Source organism: Carlito syrichta, unplaced genomic scaffold (assembly GCF_000164805.1).
Source record: "Carlito syrichta isolate Samal-C Ts95f unplaced genomic scaffold, Tarsius_syrichta-2.0.1 Scaffold302955, whole genome shotgun sequence".
NCBI lineage: Eukaryota > Metazoa > Chordata > Mammalia > Primates > Tarsiidae > Carlito > Carlito syrichta.
Window position 1 is genome coordinate 181,418 of NW_007247051.1, and position 10,712 is coordinate 192,129.

Here is a 10,712-nt window from a genome sequence, read left to right on the forward strand (position 1 = left end):
GACTCCTCCATGGCCTCTTACCCGGTCTTCCCTTCCCTGCACCCCCGCAATATGCCTTCCCACAACAGCCACAACAAATGCAAACCAGATCATATTGTTCCCTTACTTAAACCCGCCTTCCCTCTGCTCTTGGGCCAAGCTAATTCTGCTCCTGCCTCAGGGCCTTTGCACTCGCTGTTTTCTCTGCCCAAGGTGACCTTTCTCCAAATTCTCAGCTGCCTGAACCTCCTCTGGGTCTCAATTCAAGGCCACCTCAAGGGTGGGGGTTTTCTGGGCCACCTTCTCAATCCCGCTCTAGTGCATTTCCCTCATAACTTGTCATTCGTGAAAATGGCCTGTTGATACGTTTTTACTCATTTTTGTGTCTATAAAGAAAGTTCAGGCCGGGCATGGTGGCTCATGCCTATAATCCCAGCACTTTGGAAAGCCAAGTGAGAGGGTTGCTTGAGCCCAGGAGTTCAATACCGGCCTGGGCAGTATAGTGAGGCCTCATTTCTTGAAAGAAAAAAAAGGGAGGGAGAGAGGGGGGAAAAGTGCTCAGATATCACCTTCTCAGTAAGGCCATCCCTTACCACCACCTTCTGTGTGTGCACACACACACACACACACATCTGCGCACACACACAACCCCCATGCATGCACACACCCACCCACACACACACACACCCCACCCCTCCCACACATACATCCCAAGCACACACACACATCCCATAAGCACACACACATCCGACACACACCCCATGCTCACACACCCCCACATGTGCACACACACACCCCCACACGTGCACACACACACACACCAACACAAACACGCACACACACAAACACACATACCCTGAGCACATGTGCACACACACCCCACACACATGCACACGCACACACACATCTCTTGCACACCCCCATGCACACACATACCATGTGTATATACACATACACACATCCAAGCGTGCACACCCACACACAGGCACACACACACACCTGCACACAGGCACATGCACACACACCCCAAGCATACACACACACACACCCTGTGCCCATGTGCATACACACACACACACACATACACACACACACACATATCCCGTGCACCCACACTGTTTATTTCTATGTCATTACCAGGGTTTGTTTCCTTCGTGCCCTGTCCCTGCCTGCTACTTTCTTTTTGAGTTGGAGTCTGACTCCGTCACCAGGCTGGAAGGTAGTGGCACGCTCACGGCCACACCAGCGTAGACCTGCCGGACTCTGGTGATCCTTCCACCTCAGCCTTCCAAGTAGCTGGAAGTACAAGCACACGCTATCACGCCTGGCTAATCTTTTGACTTATTGTAGAGATGGGGTCTCACCAAGCTACCCAGCCTGGCCTCGAACCCATGGGCTCGGACAGTCCTCTCGCCTCAGCCTCCCAACGTGCTGGGATGGCAGGTTTGCGCCACCGCGCCCGGCCTGCCTGCTACTTTCCTGTCATGCGCTTGTGTTCCATGTCTTCCTCCAGCGAAAGCTGCAGGAGAGCAGGGGTACTGCCCTTCCGTCCCCCACTCTACCCCCAGTGCCCGTGACGGTGTCTGCGATAGAACGACTGCCCACTGCCCATTTGTGGGATGAACCAATCCAATGGCCTTAATTTTAGACATGATGGGGTTTCCTCTTTTCTCCATATTTACCTGACACACAAGATTCTTCAGAAAATGAAGCAAGTTGGCATTTATAATTCCATACTCCAGCGTCTCAGGCATAGTTTCCAGAGCTTCCTTCATGTCAGTAGCTTCAAAGATCGTCTCTAAATAGGGACAGATCCAGAGCATAAGTCAGTGGGGGATCCAGGTGTGGTGGCTCACGGCTGTAATCCCAGCAGTTTGGGAGGGCGAGGCGGGAGGACCACTTGGGTCCAGGAGTTCGAGATCAGCCTGGACAACATAGCAAGACCTCATCTCTACAAAAAAAAAAAAAGTTAACTGGACATGGTGGCACACACTTGTAGTCCCAGCTGCTCGAGAGGTTGAGGCAGAAGGATCTCCTGAGTCCAGGAGGTCAAGGCTGCAGTGAGTGGTGATCATGCCACTGCACTCCAGCCTGGGTGAAAGACTGAGACGCTGACTCAAAAAATAAAAATACAAAGATCAGTGGGGCAGAGTGGCCATCAGCATACATGAATCTCTTCTTTCCTGAGTGTCTACAAAGGAATGTTCTGGTCACAGACTTAGAATATACACTCTCTGTATGTGAAGGACTCCCTGGGCCTAGGAGAAGCTGAAATACATACGATGCCCTGTGGTTCGTGGATTAGCACCAGCCACAAGAGCTGCACACAACAGTTCACCTGGTTGGAGTATCCAAGGCTGGACAAAAGCAGAAATGATTTGGGTTGTCTAGAAATGTTTCCTGGATTCCTTGCTGCTTGGACTGAATGACCCCAGATTCATATGCTGAAGCTCCAATTCCCAGTGTGATTGGAGATGGGGTCTCTGGGTGATGCTGGGTTGGGAAGGTGGGCCCTCCTGATGGGATTAGTGCCCTTCTGAGACACGGGAGTTTCTTTCTCTCTCACTACGCTCTCTGCCCTGTGAGGATGGGAGAAGGCACCCTCTGGGAACCAGGAAGCAGGTGTTCCTGGATCTGCGGGCACCTTGATCCGGAACATCCCAGCTGCCAGAATTGTGAGAAACAGATGCGTGTTGTTGAAGCCCCCAGTCTCGAGTGATTTGTTATTGCTGCCCGAGCTGGGCCAGAGACTGGTTATGCCTGTCTCCACTTCTGGCAGCTCGTCCTCAGTTCATTGCCAAAGTATCTTTTGAGTCATGGTTTATGTTTGGGGTTTTGTTGTTGTTGTTGTTGTTTTTAGAAAGCAGGATTTATTGAGAGGACAGAAGAGCTCCCACAGTGGGAGGGGACCCTAAGGGGTTGACTTTTTTTTTTCATGAGTTGGGGTCTTGCTGTATCACCCAGGCTGGAATGCCATGGCACAATCGCAGCTAACTGCAGCCTCAAACTCCTGGGCTCAAGCTATCCTCTTGCCTCAGCCTCCCAAAGTGCTGGCATTACAGGTGTGAGCCACCTTGCCCAGCCTCCACTAATCATTATAACTAGAATTCGGAATATATTAATGCAGTTGGTTCTCATTATTCTTGGTAGTTATATTCTATAAAGTCACTGTGAATGATCACAGAATCAGCAACCACTAAACTATTGCTCCTAGGGGAAATATGGGGTTAGGTTCCTGTGAGCCTCTGGGTACATTTTTGTCAACCAACCAATACATAACTTGTTTTATGTGTGTTTCTGTTTAAAGACACTGTGTGTCGTGTGTATTGGTTGATTCATTCACACTGAACTCACGGCCAACAGCTCTATGACTCACACCTGATCAAAGCTTCTCTAACACACAAATTTTCTCTATCAGGCACATCTGGTCCTCCTCTCCCTTAGGAACACCAGACAGCACCTCCATGCTACACTTGAGGACCTTTAAAATAGCAAAATCACTAACAGAAGGCACAACGATGCAAAAAGCCATGGCACTAAGTAGACCATGAAAAGGACACTTGCTTCCAGTGTGAAGAGTTCAAACACGAAGGCAGAGCATTGCCCCACACTCAGCTGGGAAGTGCGTGGTGGGCAACTCCAACTTCCCCTCACTCTGCCCATGTCTGCAAATGACCTTGAAGATGCTGCAAGGATTGTTTGTGGGGTCGCATGTACATTTTGGTGAGTGGGCAAGTTCACTAGTTTGGAATCTGTGAATAATGAGGATCTACTGAACTAATAAAAAGTTATGTGCTCAAGAAAATGGAAAGAGAGAGAAAAAAGTGTTACATACACACACACACATACACATATACACACATACACGTTTGTACACAACATCCCCACACAACCTCCTCAGAAATGTACCTTTGGTATTTCTGAGAAAAAACATCACATTCTGATCCAGAAACTCCTCGGGAACTGGGGTACAAGTCACCTGAAGATACGTCTTTTCCACGATATGCGTCACAATTCTCTAAAGCATGGGGAACAAAAACCACCATTCTTGAGATACATCTGTTTACCCAAAGAACCTGATATTCAAGTACCTCTGAGCTGTCCTCTCAACGCAGTGGCTGATGTTCCTTTCTAACAACACAGCCACAGACACAGGCTCAGTGGGCCCCAGCAGAAGACGCCATGGGAGCTGGGATGTGCCTAGACTCTGAACACTCAGCCTGACTCCCCCATTGACCAGTCAGTGCAGCTACACTGGAATAAACTGACCTGGCAGAACTCCAGGTAGAGTATTACAAGGCCACACACTGCAACCCACCAGGCTTTAAATGGGTCTGAGGATGGGACATAGTCATTAAGCAATTAAATGCCATTTTGTGAAGCACAGGGCAGGCTGAATGCTTACAGTCGAGCCTTAAGCTCCATCCTCAGGATTCTTGCAGTGAAGGGTGAACTCAGCAGGCCTGGGTTGCCCAAACCCTGCACATCCCAGAGACAGGTCCTTGACTGGCTCCTGGTGACCACTTCTAAGCTTTCGGACTGTCCTGCCTGATAGGAGGGTCTTTGTGTGCCTGGGAGCTTGGGCCACGCCAGAGAGTTTATGCTGACAATGTGATCTGTGGTGAGTGCTTGTTTTTGTCTGCCCAGGATCCTGGTCACCCGGGATCAGTTTGACCTCTGCAGGGGTTGGAGACTGAGTCACTCAGGTTGGCCATGTGGACACTCCATGCCTACATGACTGACTCCAATACAACCCCCAGACACCTAGGCTCAGGTGGTTTCTCTGGTTGGCGATGCTTTGTGTATGTTGTCCCACACACAGCCACTGGGACCATCAGTGCTGTCTATGCAACTCCACTGGGAAACGGATGCTCGTGTTTGTTTTCTGCTGGGCTCTGCCCTGAGCACTTTTCCTTTCCTGATTTTAATTCATAACCTTTCACTGTCATAAACTATAACCATGAATATAACAGCCTTTCCAGGTCCTGTGAGTCCTTCTGGCCAATCATTGAGCCTGAAGGTGGTCTTGGGGACTCTGAACACAGGATTGCATCACCTCCACTCCAAAACGATAAATCCCCTAGACAAACCCCCTAGACTGTCTGGGCCAGTTACCCTGCCTCTTTGAGGGCAGTGGCGTCCTGTTACCCCATCAGTGGGGACAGAGAGTCATGCGTACTTTGGCAGGGAGGGGTTCTGCAATCTCTTTGTCCGTTTCTTTATCCTCTATGCCAATTAGAGGTTGGCCTATGGATTCGCTTCTCCGCTGCGAAGTTTTCGCTGCAAAACATGAAACAATGTGTAAGATGAAATCATCAAAGCCGGGCTCAGCCTGTAATCCCACGCTTTGGGAGGCTGAGGTGAGTGGCTTGCCTGAGCCCGCGGGTTCGAGACCCGCCTGGGCAACTTGGTGAGACCTCATCTCTACAATAAATCAAAAAATTAGCCGGGCGTGGTAGCACGCCAGCTACTTGGAAGGCTGAGGCGGAAGGATCGACAGAGCCCAGCAGAACGAGGCTGCGGTGGCTGGGAGCGATCACTTCACTCCAGTCTGGGCGAGAGTGAGACTCCAGCTCAAAAACAAACAAACAAAAAAACGAAATCATCAGAAAATTAGGTTTCCTAACCCCAAACCATACCTGCATTTTCGTACAATAGTGTATTTCATTCAGAAGGCATGCTCTCAAACAGCTAGATGGACATTTTGCACAAATGAATCCTACTGTAGCCTTGACTCACATCATAATTGAGGAGAAAGTTGTGTTACATGTTTGAAAGGGCATTCATCAGAAATTTAATGTGCATGCATGTGGGGGTGTGTGTGTGTCCCAGCTACAGTGTCCGACTTGTGACTTCTCAGATCTGTACTTTTTTGTTTTGAGTCAGGATCTCACCCTGTCACCCAGGCTGGAGTGCAGTGGCATGATCATAGTTCACCACAGCCTCAATCCCGAGTAGCTGGGACTACAGGCATGTGCCACCACGCCTGGCTAATTTTTAAAATTTTTTTGTAGACACGGGGTCTCGCTGTGATGCCCAGGCTGGTCTTGAACTCCTGGGCTCAGGCAATCCTCCTGCCTCAGCTTCCCAAAGTGCTGGGATTACAGGTATAAGACACCACAATCAGCTATTACTTAAAAAGGAGCTTATCACTAAGACCAGAATTACAGTTAACATATTAGTGCTTATTCCTTCTTCACTACGAGACTCAAAACTCACGAGGGTCAAAAAGAAAAGTAGTCTAAAATAAATTGCATTTTTCTCATGTAGGGATCAATGCAGAGCTAGAAACCCTGGAAGGCACCAAGTCTCAGGCCTGAGAGCATCCAACAAGTCCAGTGATGACAGAGAAGGGAGCTTTCCCTGGAAGGCCCAGCTCTCACTTTGAAAGGCACTGGGCAAGGTCAGTGTGGCTCTGAAATCAACTCAATTTTGGGAGTCTGAATCCTCTCTGCTATTGGTTTTCTCAGTCATAAAATGGGGCTGCAACATGTACAGGCCAGAGTCTGTAAGATTAGAGAATAGTGTGGTTAGGGACCTGGCACACTGGTTGGCAGGGAAAATAGTCTATAGATGGTGGTACCAATATTATTAGGGCATCAGGAACAGATTATGGTTTAAAAAATCCATTTATGAGCCAGGCATGGTGGCACGTGCCTGCAGTCCAAGCTACTGGGGAGGCTGAGGTGGAAGGATCATTTGAGCCCAGGAATTCAAGGCTGCAGTGAGTTATGATCGCAACGCTCCACTCCAGCCTGGACAAGAGAGCGAGACCCCATCTTTTAAAAATAAAATAAACACCTATGAACATACTTAATGTCACCGGGAAATGGTTAAAATGGTAAGGGTTTTTTTTGGGGGGTTTTTTGTTTTTGTTTTTTTGGTTTTTTTTGAGTTGGAGTCTCACTCTGTCGCCAAGACTGGAGTGCAGTGGCCGCTCCCGACCACCGTAGCCTCGACCTGCTGGACTTCGGCGATCCTTCCGCCTCAGCCTTCCAAGTAGACGGAACTACAGGCATGCGCCACCACGCCCGGCTGATTTTTTGATTTATTGTAGAGATGAGGTCTCGCTGCCCAGGCAGGTCTCAAACCTGCGGACTGAGACAATCCACTCACCTCAGCCTCCCAAAGGCGCGGGATTACAGGCTGAGCCACCGAGCCCGGCTAAAATGGTAAGTTTTTATGTAACATATATTTTACCACAATAAAAGAAAATACACCTGAATATTTATTTGGAAGTAACGTTAATGGACTTTGTGGGAAAAGACTTCCCTGACCTTCCTACCTAAGTAGCCTCTTCCACCCAAATCTTTCCTGGTGCTGAAAATGATGTGTCTGGCTGGCGCGGTGGCTCAAGCCTGTAATCCCAGCACTTTGGGAGGCCGAGGTGAGAGGATTGCCTGAGCCCACGGGTTTGAGACCAGCCTGGGCAATATGGCGAGAACTCATCTCTACAATAAATTTAAAAAATTAGCCAGGTGTGGTGGCACACACCTGTAGTTCCAGCTACTTGGAAGGCTAAGTTGGAAGGATTGCCTCAGCCAAGCAGGTTGAGGCTGCAGTGGCCATGAGCACACCATTGCACTCTAGTCTGGGCAACAGAGTGAGATTCTGACTCAAAAAAAAAAAAAAAGAAAGAAAATGATGTGTCTTCCTAGGAAGCCCTCAGTAGCTATGGGGGGAGCTCTACCCCAAAACAGGAATTTATTAAAAATTGTGTATTTGACTGGGCTCGGTAGCCCAGCCTATAATCCCAGCACTTTGGGAGGCCAAGGCAAGTGAATTGCCTGAGCCCATGGGTTCAAGACCAGCCAGGGCAATTTGGCGATACCTCGTCTCTACAATAAAAATTAAAAATTAGCTGGACATGGTAGTGCGCACCTGTAGTTCTGGCTACTTGGGAGGCTAAGGCAGAAGAATCGCTGGAGCCCAGCAGGTCGATGCTGGGGTAGGGTGGCCAGGAGTGTGCCACTACACTCAGCCTGGGCGATACAGTGAGACTCCAACTCAAAAAAAAATTTGTGTATTTATTCTTTACATGTCTAAACCTTCAAAGTACTCTCTGTTGGATGCAATACACCTATTGAGATGCTTTTTCCGCTGTTTAAAACAATTTTTGAACCCATCAATTTTGATGCCTCTTAGGGCTTCTGCCATTTTTGGTTTCACATTGGCAAAACATTTCCCTTTGAGGACTTTCTTCTTTGGGGAAACAAAAATAAAGTCGCTCTAGGTGGGATTGGGTGACCAGGGAGGGTGGGGTACAGGGATTGTGTCATTTGGGGTCAAAAACTGCTGAACATTCAGCATGGTGTGGGCAGGTGCCCTCATAAATCACCTGTCATGAAATGGGCAGACACGCTGAAAAAATCTCCAAAAAAAATTCACTGAAACCAAATGCAGCCTTGCACCACAATGCTAGCTGGTACATGGATGCCAGTAGGTTCCTAGAACACTTAACGAGCAGGGGAAACCTGGACTACAAGGAGCCCGCCCTCCAAAAGATAATTCCAATTTTCTGGAGTCCCCCTCATATTTAGAAACAGGGCGTCTACAGATGTCATTAAATAAGATGAGGCCATACTGGAGCAGGGTAGGCCTCATCCAGTGTGACTGGGGCCTGCATAGGAGAAAGGAGGAGACTCAGTCACACAGCGGGGAGGCCATGTGACAACAAAGGTAGAGATAGGGGAGCGATGCCACCACAAGCCGAGGACTGCCAGCAACCACCAGAAGCTGGAGGAGGCAAGCAAGGCTTGAGCTCCCCTAGAGCCTTTGGAGGGAGCATGGCCCTGTCCACACCTCGATGTTGGACTTCTGGCCTCCAGAACTGTGAGAGGATACATTTCTGTTGTTTTCAGCCCCACGGTCTGTGGTCATCTGGGATGGCAGCCACGCGAAACTACCACCTGTATCTATTAACAACCCAGCAGTTTCCCTTCGAACTTCATGCTGAGTAACCACAGAAACTAATTCACGCATGGCAGGTGAACACTCCACTTCCAGGGAGGCTTACTCAGTTCTGCCCACCCCGTGCCCTCCCAATTCCACACCTGGAATTTTATCCAAAGACTCTGCTTTTTGATAATTTGTCTCTTCTTCCTCTTCTTCCTCTTCAGATGGGGGAGGTATCTCACTGTCTTTAGAGCCACATAAGTAAAAAGAAAATACAAAACATAATTTTTCACCACACAAGGCACCTGATGGTCCTTGCTTTCTGTGGAGCCAAGGGGTTGGGAGGTGGCCACAGGAGACTCGTGCATATCACAGTCATTCAGAAATATTCCAGTTATTGGAGACAGCTTTCAGTGGCAGCAAGGAAGGTTTGTGCAATTTCTGTCATGAGACGAAGGACACAAGAATGATCACATTGCGTAGTGCACCAGCCCACAGGAATTATAAGTGACCAGCAAGCATCAAAAGGAGGCTCATGGCTATACAACACCACGAATGTACTGAGTTACACTGAACTGTACACTTACAAGAGGCTGAGATGGCAAATCATTTGTTAGGTATATTCTACCATAATAAGAAAAAATTGAAGGGGAGAGAAAGAAATGCAACTCCACTAACATTTATATAAATATAAATTACAGTAAGGTAATGCATCTACTTTTCATTCAAAAGATTGGCAAAAATCCAAGCTGGGCATAGTGGCTCACGCCTATAATCCCGGCACTTTGGGAGGCCAAGGTGAAACGACTGCCTGAGCCCAGGGGTTTGAGACCAGCCTGGGCAACTTAGGAGACCTCGTCTCTACAACAACAACAACAACAACAAAATTAGCTGGGCGTAGTGGCGCATGCCTGTAGTTCCAGCAACTTGGAAGGCTGAGGCAGAAGGATCACCTGAGCCCAACAGGTTGTAGTGGCTGTGAGCATGTCACTGCACTCCAGCCTGGGTGACAGGATGAGACTCTGACTCAAAAAAAAAAAAATCTAAAAAAGTGGCAATATCCAGTGTCAGCAAGGCTGTCGGGAAATGCACCTTGACCACCGTTACTGGGGTGTGGATGGACAGGACCCACCCAAACTGTAAATGTGCATACTTGTTCCAGCAGCAATTCCGCTTGTATACATCTATCCTCCAGAAACACACAAAGTGTGTAGACAGATGGACATTGTTTGTAGAATGAAATATTCTGAAAGCTAAATGCCCACGAATGAGGGAATGAGCAAATGTCTAATATGCTATGCCTACAAACTCAGAATCGATAAAGTTAGGTACATCTGCAGGTATTGCCATGAGAAGACGTCTCCACAATATGTGAGGGGTCACAAAATAATGGGCATAGTGTGATTTTACCTATAGTTTTGGGTACTCTGTATATGTCTATATGTTATCACTATATAGAGAAAGATATAGAAGGTAGATAGATCAGGTATAGAGATCAATAGATGATAGATAAATTAAGAAAGAGAGAGAGAGAGAATCTGACAAAGGAGCCAACAGGATACACACCACACCAAAAGGGCAGTAGTTACACCAAGAAGCGGGAGGACCATGGCCTGAGGGATGGGGAAGGGTTGCTTTTTCACTTTTTACTTTTTATAATTCTACAGGATGTGCATTTTTCAGAGAATGTGTATTCTGATAATACTTGTGTAGTTGTCAAAATGCAAGCAAGTTACTAATTGTAGAGTACAACTGCATTTTGTTATTTCAAGAAAGAACACAGCCGGGCTTGGTGGCTCAGCCTGTAATCCCGCGCCTTGGGAGGCTGAGGTGAGTGA

At 48.0% G+C, this 10,712-nt stretch overlaps 1 protein-coding gene across 1 annotated transcript in view; it reads right to left on the reverse strand.

Moving 5' to 3' along the window:
• Positions 1 to 10,712, reverse strand: part of DNAH10 (dynein axonemal heavy chain 10) — a 173,439-nt gene that overhangs the window by 160,058 nt on the left and 2,669 nt on the right. Inside the window, exons 4-7 of the mRNA XM_021711970.1 lie at positions 9,033 to 9,119; positions 5,159 to 5,259; positions 3,889 to 3,997; positions 1,662 to 1,777 (exon numbers count right to left, since the gene is read on the reverse strand). Coding sequence (XP_021567645.1) covers positions 1,662 to 1,777; positions 3,889 to 3,997; positions 5,159 to 5,259; positions 9,033 to 9,119 — 413 coding nt within the window. The remainder of the gene's footprint in view (positions 1 to 1,661; positions 1,778 to 3,888; positions 3,998 to 5,158; positions 5,260 to 9,032; positions 9,120 to 10,712) is intronic.